The sequence below is a fragment of the Amblyomma maculatum genome, chromosome 2 (assembly GCF_055883805.1).
Source record: "Amblyomma maculatum isolate TAMU_Amacu chromosome 2, ASM5588380v1, whole genome shotgun sequence".
NCBI lineage: Eukaryota > Metazoa > Arthropoda > Arachnida > Ixodida > Ixodidae > Amblyomma > Amblyomma maculatum.
The window spans coordinates 113047815-113072809 of NC_139345.1; the positions used below are offsets into that span (position 1 = coordinate 113047815).

The 24995-nt window shown below is 48.1% G+C and overlaps 1 protein-coding gene across 1 annotated transcript in view; it reads left to right on the forward strand.

Annotated features, from left to right (window-relative positions):
* The window catches only part of LOC146199584 (carbonyl reductase [NADPH] 1-like), a 45323-nt gene that overhangs the window by 9952 nt on the left and 10376 nt on the right, over positions 1 to 24995 (forward strand). The window contains exons 4-7 of the mRNA XM_084595104.1: positions 1205 to 1317; positions 2863 to 2988; positions 12952 to 13108; positions 17485 to 17548. Of these exons, the coding sequence (XP_084451230.1) occupies positions 1205 to 1317; positions 2863 to 2988; positions 12952 to 13108; positions 17485 to 17548 (460 nt within the window). The remainder of the gene's footprint in view (positions 1 to 1204; positions 1318 to 2862; positions 2989 to 12951; positions 13109 to 17484; positions 17549 to 24995) is intronic.

The window sequence follows — 24995 nt, forward strand, 5'->3', positions numbered from 1 at the left end:
GGCAAGCTTGTTGAAATCAAGCAAAACCATGGGAAGTCTAGATAAACAATGCATAACTAGGGCTAACTGTGGTAGCGCACGGTAACTTGTGATGAGCCCCAAGATTAACCATCTGGTCATCTTTTCTCCTTATGAGCATTATTCCGAGCCCGTTGAACTCAATGAATGATCCGATTTGGTAGACAGAACATAATTGTCTTCATAAGGGAATACAGTCCATAGCGGATATATAGAACTCGAAGGGGATTGCGAATACTTCGATATACCAATAATTCGATATATAGAACATGTTGACAGATGAGCTTCTTTGCAACGCAAGCGAGTGCATACTGTTTACCCAGGCGTAGCAGCGCGCTTCATGCTGCGATACGCGTCCCACAGGTCATATTTGCAGCCCACCGCTCACCGCGAGTGCAACATAGGAACTGATCGGTGTGCCAGTTCGCGCCGCGTTGCGCAAGTGCTTTTGGGGTTGGAGTCTTCACAACGTTGCTACATATGGTGCTTCAGGAAAAGCCACTGCTGGTCATAAGAGGTCTAATTCTGTTACCAGTGTGCTACAAACGAACAATAACTTGTCATTCAACAGCGAAGCAGGTTACGCGAGAACCACCGCCAACATTCGTTCAGCAAGGCTGTCTTCTCCGCACAACAATCAGTGCACAGAAACTTGGCTTCTTCGCATGGCAGAAATGTCGCGTTGAAAGCTCTCATGCCAGACCGAAGGCCGCTCTCAAACGGACGTGGTGTTCACCTGGTCTAGTGGTTTTACAGCCTTAAAGCTGCCAGCAGGCTGCCAAGGCTGCACAGCTGATCCGGTTCCGCGTGCGAAAAGTGACCGTGTGGCACCATTAGGGCGAATGCTTCCGGGGCACGTCGCGCAGTTCGGTATATCGAATGTTCTCCTGAACGGCAGTTCAATATAGGCGAACACCACTCCTATACATTTTCATGGGCTTTTCAAGGGGATATTTTGAGAGTTTGTTGTAAGCAATAGTTCGATATATCCGAGTTCAATATATCCGGGAGAGACTGTATGTGCAAACAGGCAAGAGTGAAGAAAGATAAAAAACCGTTGTTTTTTTGGCTTCTTAAGTGATGAAATATGGATATTGATAAAAAACCGTTGTTTTTTTGGCTTCTTAAGTGATGAAATATGGATATTGATATATTTTTTCGGTCTGTTTATTTTTCTTTATTGTAGAAAGATTCCACAGCACCAGTTGTAGAGCAAGCTGAAGTCACTGTTGAGACAAACTTTTTTGGCACACTTAATGTCTGCAAGGAATTGCTCCCATTGCTGCGCCCACATGCAAGGTACGTTGTTTTTAGATGTTTAGGCTTTTTTTTGCATCAAAGGTCCTTTATGTATTGAGCAACGCTAAAGGCGGAAATCAAGTCATAAGGCTTAGTGGTAGAGTTATCCCCAGAACTCGTAAAAAGTTTTATGTTTGCATTTCCAGATATAGATGACGAAAAGCGCCAACTTTTTTTCTCATAGACGAGCAACTAATACAGGTGTTACTCTGTGTGTTTACAAAAAATTGTCGGTCACATATTGCTGGGCATTAAAAGGAAGCTACAGCCATTGACAGGGTCTGGAACCCGGACACCAACGTTTGACTGCATAGCAGTAATTAAGAAAAGCCCGTTAAAAAGCCAACCTGAAATATTAATATCTGTATTTGCCTGCAGTTTAAAGCATGTGTATGAATAATAAGCGCTAAGGTTTCATCTCATGTGCGCGTTTATGTACCAAAACCAAATATTATATGGCATCAATATCCCCTTGTTATTTGACTGCTTCCATATAATTTCCACCTATTCTGATGTGAGTTATAGGTAAACTAAAATCTTATCAGCGAGGATAAATGACACCACACAAGAATGTCAGTTTTGAGCAAAGCAAACCATGCAGCTGTTCACTCAAGGGGCACATATTTAGTTAGTGGTCGTAGAATTTCGTGTTATTGACCTCACTACTGCTGCCATATGCCCTGCAGGTAAAGTTCAGCTTAAAAATTTTGTATACATAGCATTTACCGTCCCGAAGCGATTCAGGCTATAAAGGAATGCCGTAATGGAGGGCTCCGGAAATTTTAATAGCCTGGGGGTTCTTCGAAATTTTCGGAGCCCTCCACTACTGCATCGCTTAGAGCATGAATAACCTGGGGTTCTTCGCCCCGCCGGGGTGGCGCAGTGGTTACGGCGCTCGACTACTGTTCCCAAGGACGCGGTATCGAATCCCGGCCTCGGCGGCCGCTTTTCGATGGAGGCGGAAAGCAAGGCGCCCGCGTGCTGTGCGATGTCAGTGCACGTTAAAGAACCCCAGGTGGTCTAAATTTCCGGAGCCCTCCACTACGGCGTCTCTCATTGTCTGAGTTGCTTTGGGACGTTAAACCCCACAAACCAACCAAACTGGGGTTCTTCAACGTGCACTTGCATCGCACAGCATACGGGCGCCTTGCTTTCTGCCTAGTACCGATAAGCGGTCGCCATGATTTTGATGTGTCCCGAGTCCTTGGGTTCGGAAGTCGAGCGCCCTAATCCCCGTGGCGGAGCTCTCGAAATAGATTTGTTATAATAAACAGCTCAGTGTTTTAGTTTCCTTTAGGCTTCTGCCATTACTGACAGCATGATTAAAGCTGTGAATACAGGCAGTCAGACATGAAAACCATGTTTTTCTGCTGCGGTGGAGAGAGAAAAATTTTGTCATCCATTTACCCACTTTTCTTCAACTAGAAGCTTTAATTGATGTCTGTAGGAAGGGATATCTCTCAGTATAGTATACTATATGAGGGATACTTTTGTGCAGCATACACGGCATATATGTGCACTGTACTAGTGCGATGTTTTCCCCAGGGTGGTCAACATGACCAGCTGTGCTGGAATGCTGACGAGAATTCCTGGAGAAGAGCTCAGGAAGAAATTCAGCAACCCTAATATCACTCTTGAAGAGCTCGGCAGCCTCGTGGAGCAGTTTGTACTGTACGTATTTGCTCACTTTAATTTTGATTGTTTGATCATGCGGTCACACTGAATAGTCTGCTTGCAAAAAAAATCCTTACTCTACCCGTTGCCTGCTACATATACTATGTTATATATTACGTACACATACAATACCTACTACCATCTGCCTGCCATTTCACATCACGTGCTCCTGCGTAAAAAGCAACTTGCTAACCTTATGAAGGCAGCTAACACTCAACGCAACCAAGTAAATGATAGAAAAATTTTGTTGGTTGGTTGGTTTGTGGGGTTTAACGTCCCAAAGCGACTCAGGCTATGAGAGACGCCGTAGTGGAGGACTCCGGAAATTTCGACCACCTGGGGATCTTTAACGTGCGCTGACATCGCACAGTACAGCACGCCACTCCGTTTCGCCTCTATCGAAACGCAGCCGCCGAAGCCGGGAAGAAAAATTTTTGTAGCTTTGATCATTATGGGAAAATATAGTAATCATTATTTACTCAAAATAGAATTATTAGATAAATTAAGACCACATGGCTCCGACGGGATCCGAACCCACGACTTTTGCATGTCGCATGGAACTTTAACAACTCAGGTGTGTCAGCGGCTATCCAACACATGGGTGTATGTATCTTGAGAACGTTCACCCGCGCAATTCTTGACCATATGCAGGGTGCTTCAGCAAAGTTTCGAGAGTTCCTAAAGATAAGCAGTTCTAATTCATTTTTTTTTTTACCCTAATGGCCCAAAGAGAGCAAGACACATGGAAGTACAATCAGAAGAGCAGATACTATTACAAAATTCAGGACCAACGTACTTATGTGTATGCGTATAAACTGAAAGAAGCACAAGACTAGACGCGCAGCAAGCTCTATGTATGGAAGTGCTACACGTCCGCTGAGGGATCCCTCAACCTTTGTTCGGTTTCCTAAAACTATGTCCGCTAATGCGTTGCAGTGACGATTGCGCCCAATTCGAACTGCAGCTTGCGATATTGTGCCACGCCATATAGGTGTATGCCGTGTGCTTCAGCGAACACTTTAAAAAATTCGAACCTTTGAGCTTACTTTAAAATAAGTTCGAAACGCAAAAAAATGCTCGCAGGAACACATTCTGAGCCGTGTTGGACACAGTTTGCCGTAAAACTCTTCTGACTGTACAGCTAATAAGTTAAAGCTCACTAATTATCTTAATTATATCCCTTTGGTGGTTATTTTCAGTAAGAAGCTCTAGGCCGTGAACAAGACAAGGTCATGTTCGTTTTTGAAGCAAAAGGAAACTCGTTTTCTAAAGTCTTGCTAAAACCGAACTTTGAGCGCTAGAGACAAGCAGGGAGCTGAGTGGAGCAACGAAGTCCTGTGATGAAGTGATCCCCTGGACACGGCGCCAGATTCGAATTTCTTTATTCACTGTGATGTGCCAGGCACTTTATTTCGCTCCATCGTTCTTAAACATAACGGCAGTAGGAAATGACTGGCCCTTCACATGCACCAAGCACAAGGCAAAAGAATGTACATGTAACATGGTGCAATATCACTTGCAGTTTGAACTGAACGCCGTCGCCATAGTTCACGTTATCACCGGAAATCATGTTTCTTTTTCTTGCGCATCTATTGCGCTCGGTTTCGGTTTCGTACGAAAAAAAAAAAACAGCGTCGGATTCCATTGCGCTGTAAGGCTCTAGTTGGGTTTGCTTTATGGGGTTTAACGTCTCAAATCGACTCAGGCTATGGAGGAATGCCGTAGTGGAAGGCTCCGGAAAGTTCTATTACCTGAGGTTTTTTAACATGCATTGACATCGCACAGCACACGCGCGCCTGGCTTTTAGCCTCCATCGAAAAGCGGCCGCAGCGGCCGTTATTCGATCTCGCATCCTTGGGTATACAGCTGGATGCGAGATCTGCATCCACATATTACGTGGATGCAGCGGGTCCCACCGAGGATGGCATCTGCACCATTGCTGTTGTGCACAAAGGAAAGCAGGTGAACGGGCTCTCAGTAAAAGCTAACGACGCGCTAATGTTGGAGGAAGTGGCGATTGCACTGGCCGCCACCCACTGCGACACAGCCTACATAATGTCGGACTCGCAACAGGCCTGCCGAGATTACATGCGGGGTAGGATAGCGCCACTCGCCCGAAGAATATTATTGGCACATAAGAAAAATTCAGATTCGGCTACCAGTAAAAAACAGGTTATATGGGTGCCCGGTCACCAGGGGGTGGAGGGGAACGAGACCGCTCACGCGGCTGCCCGAGCGTTTCTACCCCGGGGTTCCGCTCAATCCTCCGGTGCTACCGAGACAAACAGGCCAATCCCGCTCATAGCTTATGCGGAGATTACAAATCATTTACGCCTCTGCAGAAGGGCACTCCCGGGACTCACCAAAGGTTTTGACAGATCTGAGGAGTGCCACCTTAGACGGCTCCAAACCGGATGTTTTCTAAATCCCGCCATACTAAAACACGTGAACCCGGCATTCACGGGTAGGTGCAAATTCTGCGGGCAGTATGCTGACCTATAACCACATGGTGTGGGCCTCCCAGCAAAATACAAATATAAAAGCTATAAAACAGTCAACTAGGCAGGGCTGTGAGGTGGCCCTGTCCAGCTCGGACCTGAGGTCCAACGTGCCCTGGTCCAGAGAGCTCGGGCGGCGGCGGCGGCGGCGGCCAATAGCGTCCCGGAATAGGGTCTGCCACCCAGTGCCACAACCATAAGCAAATCCCTTTCCCAAACCACTTCAGTGTAAATAAATGTTTTCTCCTTCTTCTGTCGAGTGCCCTAACCACTGCACCACCGCGGCGGATGCAGGGCTTTAGTAAACGAGTTTTATTTCGACTCGGGAACTGATATGGCATCGTCTTGTTCACGGCTTCGAATTCCTCTTTGGGACTAGGAACGAAACTAAAATGATTAAAAAATTAATTAGTGGTTTAGCAAATTATCTGAATAATATATACGCTTAATTTTTTAGCATATATATTGTCACCAACACACGTAGCAAGCAGCACAACAACCGAGCTGGCCCTTTTTAATCAAGCGAAAACTCGAGAGAGATGAGGATGACGCTTAGACACGTGCCAAGACATTCGGCCACTTGGTGGCGCCAGAAGATGGTTCGCGGTGTGGCATTGCCCCCCTTCCAAGGGGCATCGACCCGATGCCGCAAGCGTAGGGGAATAGTAGAAAAGCGGGGCAAGTTATACGGGAGAGTCTCTGGCTCTGGTTTGGACCCTGAAATGATTTAACGATTGTAATATGGCTTCATTCTGGCAACGTGAACTATTTCAGATTTGGGCTGCCGAGAAGAGCGTACAGTGCCTTGTGGTAGCACCTCGTAGTTCACCGCGCTGAGGCGGCGGAGCACCTCGTAAGGTCCAAAGTATCGCCGCAGAAGCTTTTCAGAGCGCCCTCTCAACCGTATTGGGCTCCATATCCAGACTTGGTCGCCGGGCGTGTAAGTCCCCTCTCGGTGTCGCAGGTTGTAGCGCTGGGCGTCGTGTACTTGTTTGTGCCGAATTCGCTGTCGGGCAAGCTGACGTGCAGCTTCTGCGTCACGAATAAATTGGTCAGCCCCCACAACAGTGGAGGGAGCAGAATCTGGAAGAAGCATGGCATCCAGCATAGTCAAGGGTTCGCGTCCATGGACCAAATGAAATGGAGTGAAACGTGTTGTTTCCTGGAGTGCAGTGTTGTATGCGAACGTGATGTACGGCAGAATTCGGTCCCAGTTCCCATGATCGTCGTCTACATACATAGAAATCATATCGGCAATTGTCTTGTTAAGCCGCTCAGTCGGTCCATTAGTTTGAGGATGATAGGCTGTTGTCTTGCGGTGGGTGGTGCCACTGAGTCGAAGTACCTCACTTGTGAGTGCAGACGTAAACGAGGTTCCTCTGTCAGTTAAGACGACTGTTGGCGCACCATGACGGAGTACAATGTTGTGAATGAAGAAATGCGCAACTTCATCTGCGGTACCACGGGGAATGGCCTTGGTCTCACAGTAGCGGCTAAGGTAGTCAGTGGCAACCGCTATATACCTGTTACCCATGGAGGACTTCGGAAATGGGCCCAGTAAGTCCATGCCGACCTGTTGAAATGGGAATTTCGGGGGATCGATAGGCTGTAAGAGCCCAGCTGGTTTAATGGGTGGTGTTTTCCGCCGCTGGCACTCACGGCAGGTACGGACGTAGCGGTGCACAACGGCAGCTAGCCTGGGCCAGTAGTACTTTCGGCGTATCCGTGCCAATGTGCGAGAAAACCCGAGATGGCCGGAAGAAAGGTCATCGTGGCACGCACGAAGAACTTCGTCATGTAGCGTTGTGGGTACTACAAGTAGATAAGCAGTTTCTGTTGGACCGTACTTCTTGTAGAGCACACCATCGCGCAGGCAAAATGACGACAGTCCGCGCCTGAAGAGCTCAAGAGGAGATGACACGGTTCTTCGAGGTATCCAATGAGGGGCAAAAGTTCAGAGTCAGCCCGCTGCTTTCGGGATAAGGTGGACGTCGCGATAACACCGAGGAAAACGGAATCGTCGTCGGAGCCGTCCGCGTGGCAGGGAGTAGGGGCGCGGGACAGACAGTCAGCATCACTGTGTTTCTTGCCGGACTTGTGCACGATTGTAACGTCAAATTCTTGCAACCGAAGGCTCCATCGAGCAAGCCGACCCGATGGATCTTTCAGGTTTGCCAGCCAACACAGAGAGTGATGGTCGCTCACGACACGAAACGGACGACCGTACAGGTACGGACGAAATTTCATGACTGCCCACACAACAGCGAGGCACTCCTTTTCGGTAGTTGAATAATTAACTTCGGAACGGGACAAAGTGCGACTGGCGTAAGCAATGACACGTTCTGCACCGTCCTGCCACTGAACAAGGACCGCACCGAGGCCAACGTTACTGGCATCCGTGTGCAGTTCCGTGTCGGCCTCTTCGTCGAAGTGGCCAAGTATTGGCGTACATTGGAGACGGGACTTCAGTTCCGTGAAAGCGTTTTCCTGGTCGGGGCCCCAAAAGAGCGGCTCGGCGTCTTTTGTCAGGCGGGTCAGAGGCTCAGCGATCTTGGAGAAATTGTTAACAAAGCGATGATAGTACGCGCAGAGGCCGAGAAATCGACGCAAGCTTCGTTTATCCGCTGGTTTGGGGAATGAAGAGACAGCGACTGTCTTCTCTGGGTCTGGGCTAACACCTCGAGCGCTGACAATGTGGCCGAGAAATTTCAGCTCGTTAAAAGTAAAGTGGCATTTTTCGGGTTTTAAAGAGAGATCGGCAGATCGGATGGCCTCGAAGACAGCGCGCAAACGTTTCAGGTGCTCGTCGAACGTGTCCGAGAAAATCACAACGTCGTCGAGATATACGAGGCATGACTGCAACTTCAGACCAGAGAGTACAGTGTCCATCATTCGCTGAAATGTGGCAGGGGCCGAACACAGACCAAACGGGAGCACTTTAAATTCATACAAACCGTCCGGCGTAATAAAAACGGTCTTCTCACGGTCTCGCTCGTCAACCTCTATTTGCCAATATCCACTGCGGAGGTCAAGGGACGAAAAGTAAGTGGCATGGCGAAGGCGATCGAGGGAATCGTCTATGCGTGGCAGGGGGTACACATCCTTTTTCGTGACGTTGTTGAGGCGTCTGTAATCCACGCAAAACCTCAAGGTTCCATCCTTCTTTGCGACGAGGACAACAGGCGAAGACCAGGGGCTCGTCGACGGTTGGATAACGTCGTCCTGGAGCATTTATGTTACTTGGCGGCGGATGGCATCACGTTCTTTTGAAGACACCCGGTAAGGACGCTGACATAGTGGACGTTGGTCATCGGCAACTATAATTCGGTGCTTCGTTAGTGGCGTCTGTCGGACCTTGGAGGTTGATGCAAAACAGTCGCGGAACGAATTGACAAGCTTCTCTATGCAGCGTTTCTCACTGGGGAAGAGGTGCGGGTTCACATCAGTCTGAATGGCTGTAGGCGTCGCATTGTCGAGGTCTGACGTGTTGGATAAAGCGTACTGGCCTGTACATTCTCCAAGTTCTTCAAAATAAGCGACCGTCGTGCTCGCCGTCAAATGTCGTGGTTCACATGTGAAGTTTGCCACTAGCACTTTGGCTTGGCCACGGACAAGTTCGACAAGGCCCCGAGCTACACAAACTTGTCGAGTTAGAAGCAGTGACATGTTAGCTTCAGCAATGCCACGCGTGCCGGTGATGAGACCACATTCGACTGTGACGAACTTGCTCGCACGCGGAGGGATCGTTATGTGGTCGTCACAGACGCGCAACATCGTTTTCCGGAAGTCCGTGTTGCTATCAACGGCTCGCTTGGTTGAAAACGATACCCTGAGCTGCTCCCGAAGGTCTATAACAACACCATACTCTTGAAGAAAATCCATGCCGAGAATCAGATCTTTGCAGCACTCTTGTAATACGGCAAATGTGCCAGTAAAAGTAAAACCGCAGATCTCTATGCGGCAAGTGCACATGCCAATCGGCGTCATTACATGACCACCGGCGGTACGCATCATTGGCCCAGACCAAGGCGTCAGAACCTTACGGAGTGTCGTGGCTAGCTGGCTGCTCATGACGGAGAAATCGGCGCCGGTATCCACAAGTGCGGTCACATCACAACTGTCGGCGGTTACAAAGATTTCCCCGGAAACAATGCGTTCGCAGCACGTCGGTAAGGTCATCGGATCGGGTCGTCGCCGCTCGGGCCGTCGCGTCAAATCGTCGGGTGGAGGCTGTTTAATCTGAAACGTAGCGGCGGCCCCACCCCCGGAGGTCGCCGTGTTTAGTTTTCCCGGTGAGGGAACGTGCCTCTGAATTGCCCAGAGGAAGAGTACCGACTGGGCGAAGCAAAACGCTTCGGAGATGTCGATCGCGACCGCCGTTGTGGTGACGTTGGCTGCATCTCGTTAGCAGCCAGGTACTCCTCAATCTCCTGTGGTCTTTCGCCATAGCCGGGTCGAGGCGCGTTTGGTGGAAATCCTCTCAAGCCTATTCTCCGGTATGGGCAATTGCGAAGAATGTGACCAGATTCGCCGAAGTGATAACAGAGCGGCCGTCTGTTGGGCGTGCGCCACAAGTGCGCCTTGCTGATAGCGGGACGCTGGTATTGCTGCGGCTCGACGGGGCGCAGATCTTGTTGCTGCTCGACGGGGCGTATGTAGCGAGGCGGTGGTCCGACAACGGGATGGAATGGATCTGGCTCGGGAGCAGGTCGACGTAAGACATCACTATCAGTCATGATGCATGGCTCCGGTTGTGGTGCTGGTGGTGGTGGTGGCTGCACCGCTCGCCGAATTTCATCACGGATGACGTCCACGGTAGAATAATTCTTTGCAGAGGGAGCATTCAAGTGGAGGTTTTGCAGCTCTTCGCGGACAATGCTCCTCACAAGCTCCCGCAATGCCTCGTCCCTGGCTGCTGGCACGGACGCGCAGCAGGGTGTGGCCGCTACGCTTGCCTGGCGGCCGTATTGCGTACTCCGTTCCTGCAGGGAACGTTCCATGCTGGTAGCTTCTCTCGCGAAATCTGCGACAGTTCTTGGGGGGTCGCGCATGAAGCCAGCGAACAACTGCTCCTTCACCCCGCGCATGAGGTGCCGTACCTTCGTAGCCTCAGGCATGGTAGGGTCGGCCCGATTGAAAAGTCGCGTCATGTCCTCGACAAACATGGCCACACTCTCATTTGACTGTTGAGACCTTGAACGAATTGCAATCTCTGCATTTTCTTTGCGCGCACTCGAGCTGAATGTTGTAAGTAACTCACGGCGAAAGGCTGCCCAGTTGACAAAGGACGCCTCGTGGTTCTCAAACCACGTCTTGGCCGAGTCTTGCAGCGCGAAGTACACATTCATCAGCTTCTGCTCGTCGTCCCATTGGTTAAATGCAGCCACACGGTCAAAACTGGCCAACCAGTCTTCCGCATCCTCTAACCGGTCACCATGAAATGATGGCGGTGATCGCGGTGCGAGAAGGACGAACGGTGGGGCGTTGCTGGAAGGCTGGCTTGTCTGGCTGCTCGTCGTGGATGTCATGGTTCGTAGCGGGGTGGACAGCGGTTCAAACTCAGGTTGTAGGCCTCGCAGGCGACGGCTGGCTTTATGGACAGGAGTCGCGTCCACGCGTTGATGAGCAGCGTCACTGACGTCTTCGGGGGCAACGTACATGGGATCTTATCCTGCACAATCCACCAAATGTCACCAACACACGTAGCAAGCAGCACAACAACCGAGCTGGCCCTTTTTAATCAAGCGAAAACTCGAGAGAGACGAGGATGAAGCTTAGCCACGTGCCAAGACATTCGGCCACTTGGTGGCGCCAGAAGATGGTCAGCGGTGTAGCAGTATATATATATATATATATATATATATATATATATATATATATATATATATATATATATATATATATATATATATATATATATATAGACCGCGCGGAAACATAAAAAGAGATAAATCGAGCTCAGATAGAAGTTAAAGCTGATACATTGGGAGCTAAAACCATTCTTTTTTTTTTTTGTTTGCTTAGAAAAACCTATTTCAATGACTGCTTAGTTGATTCCTCAAATATATCTTGTAATGAGCCCCTCATTATTTTATGCTTGTACACTGAATCTGGTTCTGGCCGATCAGTCTTGATTTCTTAGGTAGCAAATAAAAAAAAATAAAAAAAATCACTCGCACTTCGCCATTCGATAATGTTCCGTGTGGCACTTGCGGCATTAGAGGATGTTGCACTGGTGCCCCTATGTTTGAGGGTGGAGAAGATGAACGCTCAACTTTAGGCCGGTATCCGTATGAATACACTGCAGCTGTCGCTGTAGCTGGAATTGCGATGAACTGCCCTTGGCCTCATGTGGCCGGGGTTGATATCTCATCGGCAGCATGAGGCCGTCTTTTCTTTTACATTATAAATGATTATATTTTGAGGAAAAAAATGATTACACCACTAATTCCTACTAACCAACACCACAAAAAAAAATAAAAATCCCCAAGCCTCTTGGTTTCAGCGGCTGTTGGCTTCCCTTCGTGTGTACGGTGCGTTAACTTGGATGACTTAGACTATGAATAATTTTTCTGGGGGCCAAACTTTTTTAATGTATTTACGCGTCGTTGATATTAAAACTCGCAGTTCGGACAGTATAGACGAGAAGAAAACGCCAAGAGGCAATTGGGGCCCATGTATTTTTGTTACTTTAATACTTGGACAGTGTTGAGAACAAAATATCTGCTACCCCAAACATATATGATCTGTTTTCTGCATTTAGAGTGCATGAAACGAAAGGAACGCAATTAAAAAATACAAGCGACTAAGTGATGGCCCTTAGTTTTATGCTTCACAGTACGATGCTGCCCAGTCGATGCACCTCGCCATTTTGTATAGTGCATGAATGTGGAGAAAACTCTCCTTGAAGCGTGTGCTATGTAGATAGCCGTGTAACACAAACAACAGGACGAAGAGAGGAACGAACACAAGCGCTGTGTTCCTCTCTTCATCCTGTTTGTGCGCTGTTCCCCCTTTTAGCAATGTTTAACCAACTAGCCCGCAGCAACATTCTTGAGATGTCAACAGTCAGAGAAGTTAAGTCATTTATCCATATGTGAGGGGGGGGGGGGGGGGGGGGGGGGACACGATCAATTGTATCATAGAAGTCTCACCAGACGCGTCAAGTTGTGCCACCGTCTTTTCAATCAAAATGTTGACCTGGATAATAGGACTGTAGCTCCGAAAATTGCGTTCAGTTCCAGCGTCAGTGGCCACTGCTGTGCACGAAACGAGACCTTAATTAATTAAATCACAGTGAACTTTTATTTTTAAATTCTTTTCGCGATTCGTTATTGTGGACGTCTTGCCTTATGGACAGTTTTTCCCAGAAACCAAAGTGTTCATATTAACGAATCACGACTGCATATAGTAACTGTAATTCATTTGTATCCTCATGAACTACATTCCATCATTTTTACAGGGATACTAAAGATGGCACCAGTAGTGAAAGAGGTTGGGGGCCTGAAGTGGGGGGCTACTCTGCTTACATTGTCTCAAAGCTGGGGGTCACTGTGATGAGCTTTATCCAGCAACGCCATTTCAATGCGGACCCTCGCGAAGACCTTGTTGTGAATGCGGTAAGTTGGTACCGTATTCCTTGACTTCATTTTGTGTTCAGCTTCCCATCGTACTGTGCATAATGTCTTAGCGTGCTTGTTAATGAATTCGCACTCTTTCTACCTAAGTTCACTGATGGCATGGTTGGTGCTACACAGGAATAAGCAATGCCCTTGCTGCAGAGTAGCCACTGTGTAGCAGTACGTGGTATAAGAGCATAACTGAAACTGTGATGCCGAGCTTCTGCCTGCACACTGGCTTCGAGCGAAATCAGTCGCACTGTTTGTTAGTGGTGTGTGAATGTTCGAAATTTTGAATAGTATCTGCTATGCGATTAAATTCGTGACGCGCTTTCAATATGCGAACAGTTGGAACCTCGTAAACATTAAGAAATTCCTAATTTTGTGTTCATCTGAGCTCGCGCCGAATCATAGCCACAGTTCCTAAAGGCACTATCTTAAACTTGTAAGTTGTAACACGACTCCACGAGATCACTTGCCCTTTCTTCAGATGAGCGGCTGCCAGCGCGCGGCAAAAGCCCGTACATCGATTATGCTAGCTGCCTAGCCATATATATATATATATATATATATATATATATATATATATAAGCAGATCAATTAGGGGGAAATGAGGGTGCTCGTTATAATACATGAAGGAAAGAAGCCAACAGTCGGCGAGGCCAAGGAAAGCGTTGGGGATGGTACTTTTATGTTTTTTTTTTAATGTTCGCTTAGATAAACTAATTTCGGTGATTATCTAAGCAAACATTAAAAAAAAAAAACATAAAAGTACCATCCCCAACGCTTTCCTTGGCCTCGCCGACTGTTGGCTTCTTTCCTTCATATATGTATGTATGTATGTGTGTGTGTGTGTGTGTGCGTGCGTGCGTGCGTGCGTGCGTGCGTGCGTGTGTGTGTGTGTGTGTGTGTGTGTGTGTGTGTGTGCGTGCGTGCGTGCGTGCGTGCGTGCGTGCGGGCGTGCGTGCGTGCGTGCGTGCGTGCGTGCGTGCGTGTGTGTGTGTGTGTGTGTGTGTGTGTGTGTGTGTGTGTGTGTGTGTGTGTGTGTGTGTGTGTGTGTGTGTGTGTGTGTGTGTGTGTGTGTGTGTGTGTGTGTGTGTGTGTGTGTGTGTGTGTGTGTGTGTGTGTGTGTGTGTGTGTGTGTGTGTGTGTGTGTGTGTGTGTGTGTGTGTGTGTGTGTGTGTGTGTGTGTGTGTGTGTGTGTGTGTGTGTGTGTGTGTGTGTGTGTGTGTGTGTGTGTGTGTGTGTGTGTGTGTGTGTGTGTGTGTGTGTGTGTGTGTGTGTGTGTGTGTGTGTGTGTGTGTGTGTGTGTGTGTGTGTGTGTGTGTGTGTGTGTGTGTGTGTGTGTGTGTGTGTGTGTGTGTGTGTGTGTGTGTGTGTGTGTGTGTGTGTGTGTGTGTGTGTGTGTGTGTGTGTGTGTGTGTGTGTGTGTGTGTGTGTGTGTGTGTGTGTGTGTGTGTGTGTGTGTGTGTGTGTGTGTGTGTGTGTGTGTGTGTGTGTGTGTGTGTGTGTGTGTGTGTGTGTGTGTGTGTGTGTGTGTGTGTGTGTGTGTGTGTGTGTGTGTGTGTGTGTGTGTGTGTGTGTGTGTGTGTGTGTGTGTGTGTGTGTGTGTGTGTGTGTGTGTGTGTGTGTGTGTGTGTGTGTGTGTGTGTGTGTGTGTGTGTGTGTGTGTGTGTGTGTGTGTGTGTGTGTGTGTGTGTGTGTGTGTGTGTGTGTGTGTGTGTGTGTGTGTGTGTGTGTGTGTGTGTGTGTGTGTGTGTGTGTGTGTGTGTGTGTGTGTGTGTGTGTGTGTGTGTGTGTGTGTGTGTGTGTGTGTGTGTGTGTGTGTGTGTGTGTGTGTGTGTGTGTGTGTGTGTGTGTGTGTGTGTGTGTGTGTGTGTGTGTGTGTGTGTGTGTGTGTGTGTGTGTGTGTGTGTGTGTGTGTGTGTGTGTGTGTGTGTGTGTGTGTGTGTGTGTGTGTGTGTGTGTGTGATTAGAGGGGTTCAACGTTGCATCGAACACAACCAGCATTCCGCTCGCTGAACACATCAAAGTTCAACGGCGTTCTGTGCATAACCCACTTGCATGCCTGTTATAGAGTGGCATATGTGGCATATGGGTAACATGAATTCAAGTTTCCTGGCAGGCTGATTTTAATGTCACCCTCCCACATGAAAGGAGAGGCCCGAGTTGGCGCTCTTCAGGCAACCATTGACACTGACGCTGAAGGCTCGAGCTGGCTGGCGTAGTGAACTTTTCAAAAAAGAAAAAGAAAATCAACGGCATGACAGGCGCCGAGACGCCGATGGCACGGCCCCTGCGCTCTCGTGGGCCGGAAATGAAGTTTAGGTTTACGGGGTTAACGTGCAGTAACACGCGGCACTGCTATTGCGTTCTGCTACGACGCAGTCAACTGACGTGTGAACCTGAGTTACAGCGACCCTTCTGTTTAGATCACCAAGATAAGGGTGGTGGCGGCGAAATACTTTATGCACTATTGGGAGCCTTATGATGGATACACCCTGGTGACGGATCGGCTTTTGGATACGTGTTGTGGCCGGAAGCTATGGACGCGGCGTGCGCTAAAGCGGCCGCCTTTCGGAGAAGGGCGGAATTAACGGTAGAAGTTTCGGGCCGCACGTGCTGTCGCGGTTGCAGTGTTTAGAATAGGGGTACCGCAGATAGCTCACTGCCACCGACAGCGCGATTGTGAGCATTCAAGTCAAACTGTCGCATTATAAGCTTTTCACCGAATACGACTATTATTCGCAGAATTATAAGCAAGGCACTGGTCTACACAATAGAATTTATTACTTAGTTTGACTGATGCCTGGCAGACCTCGCAGATGCAGCATATTTGCTAATTAAGGTAACAAACAAATTTTAATGTCCTAGCTGTTTCCTTTCGTAACTGCGTTTCGCGGAAAGTCATTTGTCCTTCGTACGAATTATCTTCGCTGATATCCCAAATGATTAGAAAAGTATGCGGAAGTATTTGAAAACTTTCTATTCAATTCGCAGTCAATTTTTCTTATTCGTAGACGTTTAACCCCCAAAGTTTTATACTCTGGCACGTCTATTTTTTATTCTACAAACTTTTCTGCTGTAGATTTTGGGTGTTAATGTTGTGACTTGTTCAAGCCAAAATATAATTTATAAAGGGGGTCTTTTTGCTGAAAGTGACTTGCAAATAGTATGTAACGCAGTTATGTACAGCCTTGATCAAAAGTCCTTAAGCCAAAGTATTTTCGTGTCAACCGCAGAATGAAGCAATCATGCCATCATTTAAGACCCAAGAGCTTTTAAATTGCTGGGCAATTATTTACTATCACAGCAAGAAACTATCTCGGCACATTTCACAGCCTTTTAGCCTTTAATGGCGCCGTGACGGCTTCATTTTGTGGCCGAGATGAAAATCCTTTGGCTTCAGGACTTTTGACCAAGACTGTACGTAGCCAGTATAATTCTTTTTCAGCAGTGGCCCGAAATCCGAAAATGCAAGGTTGTATCAAGCTTCACTCGAGGTGCCAACATGGCAAAAAAAATGACACGTATTTGTAAAATTACACTGATGAAGAGCAAAACAAGGTCATTTCATAACTATACTTTGTGTTGGGTTTTATGGTTCAAAAGCAACCAAGGCTATTATTAGCTAAAGTGCAGAATAAAGTACATATGTATGGAGCAATAGTTTTTGTATACAGCACGTTAAATGATCAAACGGCAGCAGCAGATTTGGAGGTTTCCATTGGTGCATTCCGTGAATGTTTTTTATTTCCTCTACGAGGAGGAAGGTGAGGAGGAGGAATGAACTTTATTGAAATAGTAATAATAAAAAACTCTTATATCCCAAGAGGGCTCCTAAATGTCCGGAGCCCTCTGGCCTCCGCCTCACGCCTCGCCCGTGTGACCAGTCTTCGCTGGTTTATCAGGTTGGCTGCAAGCAGAGCGTCCTGCCGGGAAGAGCAAGATGGGTCCGAGATGGATACGAAAGACCGAGGTTGTGGGCAGGCCCAAAGATAGTGAGAGAGATCGGCCGCTGCGGCCTAACAGGTCGAACAGTGAACGGAGTGCCGGGTGCATGCGGCTCACTGTGCCGGCGCGACATACGAGTTTGTCTGGAGTTGCTTCCAGACTGCGCTCCCTTATACGTCAAGGGAGTGGGGCGGTGCTGCACGGGTAAACGCGCCTACTCTTGATGTAGTACGTCATGACTTCACACGAACATAACAGAACAAGAAACGTTTCACATCTTTCATGGAAATATTGTTCAGCTTCTCCATATTGCTCAGTTTCTCATAACATAGTTGAGGCAGGTGATAAATATAAAATAAGGCACGTTTTGATGACCGCTTATATCCTTGGTTTTGTGGTACCTTGACCTGTCGAAAACGTAGGTACATCCAGGCTTTGTCGACACCGATATGTCCGACCACAAGGGGACCATGACACCTGAACAAGGTGAGTATCTGCTAAACAGGTTCCCTCTTGTTTTGTTTTCTTCCTTCATCGTCGCATATGCGTGCTCGACATGGTCCAGTTTCCTTTTTTCTTCTACAGCGCTTGAGATTTATGAACACCCAAGCATGCGCTATTAATTAATGTGGTCACATGCATCTACACTATGCCTTAGAAAGCTAGGATACTTGCAGAAATGTAGTGTTAAACCCTTCCACCGATCACTGATGTACGCAGGGACATGGGCAGCAACACGTGGCCTTTAATGTTTGCCGACTCCTATGCCTTATTTCAATTGCACCATCAGCCTTTTCCTGCAGCCCGCCTCCGCACTACAAAGCTTCAAAGGTGCTACACTCATATCAGAAGTGTTGTCTAGAGCCAGCAACGTATTTGCACTTGTTGGTGAGCGTCATGGCACCATAGAACCATGATACATCAGAGATAGAAAAGCCTTACTCAGTGCCCTGCTGCAACAAAGCAACATGCTGGGAAAGTTATCGTATACTCTTAATTTAGTTCGACATCATCATCATCATCATCATGATCAGCCTGACTATACCCCCTGCAGGGCGAAGGCCTCTCTCGTATTTTTTCAATTAACCCGGTAGTTCGACATAAGTTTCAGTTAGAGGTGAAACTTGTTGAAGCACGTGACGAATCAGATTAATAATGCACATGGAGACACCACGTGGTGCAGTTTGCTAGTGGCGCTGCAACAGTTTTCTTTGCAGATGCAAATGAAATTCGTAGTGAAATTTAGTAAACCTACAAGCCGCATTATACTTTTGAAAGCATCAGCGTTTATCAGCATTTGTAATCACCTTATGATGTTTAAAAAGATAGCATTACACAGTGAGATGATAGCAAGCAGATGCATCTCAACGTTTAGTGATGATGACATTATGGCGCGAGTCTTTGCCAAAGTTCTGATTATGCAGTCGATTTCTGGTGTAAAATGACCTCACGCAATGTACAGCAGTGCTGCAAATTATTTCGCACAACGTAACATCATCTTGTTGTTGGTAATGTGGTAAAGTCTGTGCATGACACCCTGTTCTGTTAGCCGTTTGATTGGCTGGCAAGAAGGTTGAGAACGTGCAAGCTGAGAACAATAAGCTGCTCTCGTTTTTTTTTTTTTAAGAGGAAAACGTTTCAATGGAGGAATTTATTTATCAATGCAATGAATTAGGTCAGTGCCTGCAAAACCATCAGAGTACAGTTAGTGACACCGAAACGATTTTATTGCTCAGGTTCTAACGACACAGTTCTATAGAGGTTGCATTTGTGAGTATTCGAGTTCACAGTAAAAGCTCCACACCAAACCTGAAATTTACAAGTAATTTTTAAACCTTGCTCCTAGCAACCGATTAGGGCGACGCATTTTCGCATTATAAGTAGCCGCTGCCTCACTGAGGCAAAGTGTGCGACATTGGCGAGCCTTGTGATCTGGCGCGCCTAATGACGTGTGTGGGACGGCGCGTTGCGGGGCGCATTCGCGGCCAGATTTTTTTATTAGAGCGGAAGCTCTACTTTCGCATAAAAACCTCAAGGTCCTCTGGATCCGAACGTTCGACCTTGAACTCTCGAGCTGTGCAGCAAACATCTTCGTTTCCATCGAGTCCGACTGCGACACACTCGCGCTGTGCAGTGAACATCGTGTTCATGAAGTTTCATCTGTACCGTTCCTTCATTTAACCTAGATAAATACGCCATACACATACGCCATCTGGGCGAATGCGGGCGATGTCCGCGAGTGCAGTGTCGGGCGAATCCACCAGGTGGCGTGACAAAAAATTGCAGACCGTTTTACCGAGAGCAAGCAGGAGAGGAGGAAAATACTCTGTAATCAGATTCCTTGCGACGGCCCATTGTTGTCAGTACAAAGTGAGCTGTGCGTTCGCACGCTTCATGCATAGCATAGCGGCCTTGCACCTCGGTATATTGTCGTTTGAGAAACTTAAATACCTTTATTAGCGCCCCTTTTAGTAGTAATGTCATCGTGACAGCAATGCGTGATCGTGGACTGCACAAACAATTAAAGAAATTGCAAGATGATTGCCGAGAGCGTATGCGGGAAGCATGCATCGACATTCCGAATTCGGCTGTGATATATTTCTGCTTCACCGCTTTCCAGTCTATCCTGATTTAATTCGCCCATGAACGTTTTATGTAAGCCAGATAGACTTAGTACCAATGGCAAACTCACGAATATGATGCCCATTTCACTTCCTCCGCCGTAGTAACCACGCGCGTCGGGCAGGCCGTGCCGCCCGCAAGCCCTCCGCGCCAACGATATACGGCGGATCTCTCCCGCCTGCGCAAGAAGAGCGCGCTAAAATCTGTTCTTCACTTAAACAATAAGCCGACAGCAAAAAAAAAAAAACTTTCTTGCGGATTTCTGACTCATACAGTGTTATTGACAAATAAGTTACGCAACACATTGCCGCTGGTGCGACGCACGGCTCTCGTCTGCACGCTGGCTCCGCTGCTCGTCACCGAAATTTACATCTTTCTTTTACTGATACAATGGGATCGGCAATAATGCAGTTCCATGAGAGACCATTTACTCTAGCGCTGAGCAATTACAAATTGCACCGTCAGATATGCCTTCGATGCGAAACAATTTAGGCCTAGCGACGACTAGCGAGTAGCGCTCGACGAGAGTGCCGTACACCGCGCCAGCGGGCGGCGCCGCTTTCGTAAGCGCTGCTGTATGTGCTGCGAATTTGTCGCCTTCGTTCATGGTGCAGCTGAGAGCGCACGTTTTTAGACGTTTTGCTCGACAATAGGTCGTGAAAACGATGCTGCTACGACGTACGGGACGGGGGTATACGATGTTGCGCCGCGGGACGAACACCAAGGCTGCATAAAAACGTCGACGGATGGTACTTTAGACACTACTTCTTTTATGTGCTGGTCTTGAACCATGGTTTAACTTGAAAGTATACATTGTTGAAGCAGGACAGCTCGATCGCATATCGAAATGGGTCGAACTTCACGTTAAATCAATGCGGCGATAACAAGCATCATCTGCATTCCGCGTTCGGTAGCTGCCCGTACGGTTCATTCGCTGTGTGTTTGTGTACAGTTACCATTGCGATTATAAAATATAATTGAAAGTACATGTATCGTGAAAGATCCAACAGATACATCCTCACTGCGGAAGTGGAGCACAGTCCTTCAGAGTCACCCCGGCCGCTAGTGGTGTTTCCAACAGCTACCGCCATGCCAAACGGATGGTATATGATTTGCTGGCGCGCGCAAACAAAGCACAAATAGCACCAAGGTGTCGGGTGGCTTTCACGAGCATCGCGAAACAGCACTTTTACATTGCCGCACAGCAGCATCAACACGTACGTACAGCACAGCCCAAGATGGCGTTAAGAGGAGCCGCAGCGGACTTTCCCAGTTTGGCTCATACGGGGCGCCACCATCAAACTAAGATGGCTGCGCCCATGTCTCAATTTTGGTTGCACAATATCCGGGCATAATGGTCTCTCTTTGGTACACAAGATCAATGGCGATTACCCATTGGATAGTCTGAACGTGAGAATCCAATGCTGAATAAGTCCCGCCGTGGTGGTGCAGTGGTTAGGGCGCTGACTACTGTGCCCAAGGATGCAGGATCGAATCCCGGCCGCGGCGGCCGCTTTTCGATGGAGATGAAAAGCAAGGAGCTGTGTGCTCTGCGATGTCAGTGTACGTCAAAGAACCCCAGGCGGTCTAAATTTCCGGATTCCTTCACTATGGTGTCTCTCATAGCCCGAGTCGCTTTGGAACGTTAAACCCCACAAACCAAAACAAACCAATTCCAAATTACAGCCGAAATTTACCTTCATACACTCGCTGAGCTTTGGCTTCTTTTTACTGTACCGTTGGACGTCCTTGTAGTTCGGCAGCGACTCGGAGTTTTTGTCAATCGGAGACTTAACGCCGCCGCTTAGCGAGACGTTCTTCCCGCTCTTCAGGCATCTCCGATGCTCGCTTAGCCTTCCTTGCTCCTTTCGCACGTTGTCGGGAGGATTTGTACCGTGCGATGAATTCTGGATCCTGTTATGTAATTAGTAGCGCCCCTTAAGAATCCCTTCGTTTCTTACTCAATAAATCCCAACATGGAGTAGGTCAGAGTCATGTCATCCTCTCACCATGGCGTCCGCTCTGTGCCGTATCTTCTGTCGATCATAATCTGTAGCCATCCAGACATATTAGATCTGTCGAAGCTTCTTCGCGTAGCCTCCGCTGCTGCTGTTGTAGTTTTTGTTGTCCTCTAAACTGGCGGCACATTCCCATACAGGGGCATCGGCCATAAATTTGGGTGCAGAGATTTTTAGAGATGTATATTTACATCGCCAAAGTGACACATCAGTGCACGTATGCGACGCACAGATCACGCGTACAGCTCCCGCCCAATTTTCGTACCATTTTCGTTTTGCCTTAAAATACAGTTGTCAGTTAGCGCTTGTGTTTGCGTTCTTCTCGTGAGGCCTTCAATACTCTCTGCTACTGCATTGCAGTCTCCTGTATGCATATCCAACTAGCCAGTCACTCTATGCTTTAACAAAATTTACCTTCCTAATTCTGAAATTACCGCTACTGGTGATAACAGCTGTACGTAGGGCCAGGAACACAACGGGAAAGCTTGCGATTAGCGTCCCAAGTAATGAAATTTACGTTTGAATGCACAACAAATCCATTCTTTTTTTAAAATCATAGGCGCGTTTGTAGCTGTCTCATGCACGCACCATTTCGATCACCTCATAAGTTGATCTCGCGCTTCAAACAATTCCGAAACTGCGTTGAGATTCAGGTGAAATTCAGTTGTTTTTGATGACAAAACAAGTTTGCGAGGGTTATTAAGCGAAAGTCTTTCTAGGCTCATGAACGAAATGCCGTGCGCGAGATATGTCATATTCCGTGAGATTAACCGCGGTGGTGCAAAGATGACACACCCGACTACTATGCCGGAGCAGCCGGGTTTGATCTCGACCGCCGGCGGCTGCATTTGGTTGGTTTGGGGGGTTAGTGGAGGACTCCGGAAATTTCGCCCACCGGGGTTCTATAACGTGCACTGACATCGCACAGCACATGGGCGCCTTGCTTTTCGCCTCCACTGAAAAGGGGCCGCCAAGGCCGGCAGGCTGCGTTTCGGTAGAGGCGAAACTAAGTGGCGTCCGCGTGCTGTGCGATGTCAGTGTTGTTGCTGCGACTGAATGAAAAAAAAAAGACAATGCACGGGCCTGCTACTGGCTCTGTAGCTGAGCCACCTCCGCTGCCTCGTGCGGACAGGAGAAAACAGAGAAGAAAAAGAAGAGGGAGAGAAAGACGCACGTCGCAACAGCCGTCGTCCACCACCGAAGCGATTGTAAATGCAATGACGGCCTACAACAAATACAAGCCCGGTGGTAGGCTATAACCCCCGCCGCAAGCGGCGGTGACCTACCAGTACCAGCCCCGTAGGGACAGGAGCAGCCACCCCTCTGTCAGTGCACGTCTAAGATCCCCAAGTGGTTGAAATTACCACTCCGACACTTTTTTATCTTTTTTCGATTTCACTCCCCGCGGTTCAGGTGCCCACAGAACAAGTGTGACAGATACTGCGCCTTTTCTTTCCTGTGAACCAATTATTATTACTATTAGTTCTTTTCTAGCATTCCTGCCATCTGCAATCGCACACTTGAACGCGCGCCAAGGAACGCCATGCGACAGGAGCCATGGTGTACCGTCCAACACACCGGAGAAATTGTGACAGATACCGCGCCTCTCCTTTTCTGTAAACAAAATATAATTATGTGCAGCACTGCAACGAACGCCGATAAGATGCAAACGATGAAAGGAAAATCGGAGAGGAAATGTAGGCTCTCGCCATTCTCCGCTTAAGAGATATCTATACAGATTAATTTTTTTATTATAATGGCATGGGGTCAGGTGCCGACGTTGGATCACTCCGTGGAGCAACGATATTTACCCGGTTTGGCCAGAAACCCGCATGACGTTTTTAAAGCGATAGCCTTTCTCTGTTCTCAGGGTGAAAACTCGCGTCTGCGAGATGTGTTCGTGAGATGTCATGGGTTCAAGTCACGTAAAGGTAGTGGGTTTGAGTTATGTCACTTGGCCATGAGAGTTTCACGCGACAGTCAAGTTGCATGGGATGGGAATGTCACGCGACAGGAGCGACGTCGTTCTGACAATCCCACAGTTGCAGGAGCACTGCAATGCGCGCCAAGCAAATGAAATGTTCTCAGTGCGGCATGAGTCTTAGCACTGATTGGCCCCGCTGCGGTGGTGCAGTGGTTAAGGTGCTGAACTACTGTGCCGGAGTACCCGGGTTCAATCCCGAAGCCGGCGGCTGCGTTTCGATGGATGCGAATCGAAGAGGCGTCCGCGTGCTGTGCGATGATTGATTTATTTATAGGAAGGGAAAGGCACGGTAACTGTCTCACTTGTTTTTCTGTGGATACCGCAACCGCGCCGTAAGGGAAGGGAGGAAGATGGGAGTGAAAGTGGAAAGGGAGAAAGAGGTGCCGTAGTGGAGGGCTACGGAGTAATTTCGACCACCTGGGGATCTTTAACGTGCGCTGACATCGCACAGCACACGACGCATCTTCGTTTCGCGTCCATCGAAACGGTGCTGTGCGATGTCAGTGCTATTGTTGTTTCTACTGAAAGGTGAAGGAAAAGAAAATGCACGGGCCTTCTAGTGATTGATTTTATATGAAGGGATGGGCCTTCTACTGTATCTGTGAAAAGAAAAAGGAGAGGGTGAGAGAAAGACGCGCGTAGCAACAGCCATCATCCGCGACGGAAGCGGCTGCCTTTCGATGGGTGGTGGTGGTGGTGCCGGATCTTTGAAGATCCGCGGCCTTTATAAATACTAGGTGGGGTCCCTAGTACGGGATCCTAGTGGGCGAAACAGAGAGGCGTCCGTGCGCTGTGCGATGTTGTTGTTGTTGTGGCTGTAGGAAGAAGGAAAATAAAATTGGCTGTGGCGAAGCAATACGTGGGTTCTGGTATTGTACCGCTTGTGGTGATGCTCTGGTTATGCTTATGCTAGTATGGCTATGGTGATACTATTGGCTGTGCTATGTTTCTGCTATGTTTGGCATGGGTAAACACGCACAGACAAGAATCATGACACACACATGTTACTTGTTTTCATCTTTTATTCAAACCTATAAATACGCTTCGGTGATCTGTGAAACACGAGAAGAAACACGAGAGATTTCTCTTGTGTTTTCTTCAAACGTTCCTCTCGTTGCTCGGGTGTTTCTTCAGCATGCCGTTTTCTTCGCTTTTCATTCTGCCTCTCTCGATACGCACGTTCCTTCTCGAGTCGCCGCTGCCGCTGTTCCGGTGTTTCTTGGGCACGTCGCTCCCGTTTGGCTGCGTGCCGGCGTTCCGAACTAGTAGTGCTGGAACGAGATGCACATTCCACACTGTCGGCGGCCAA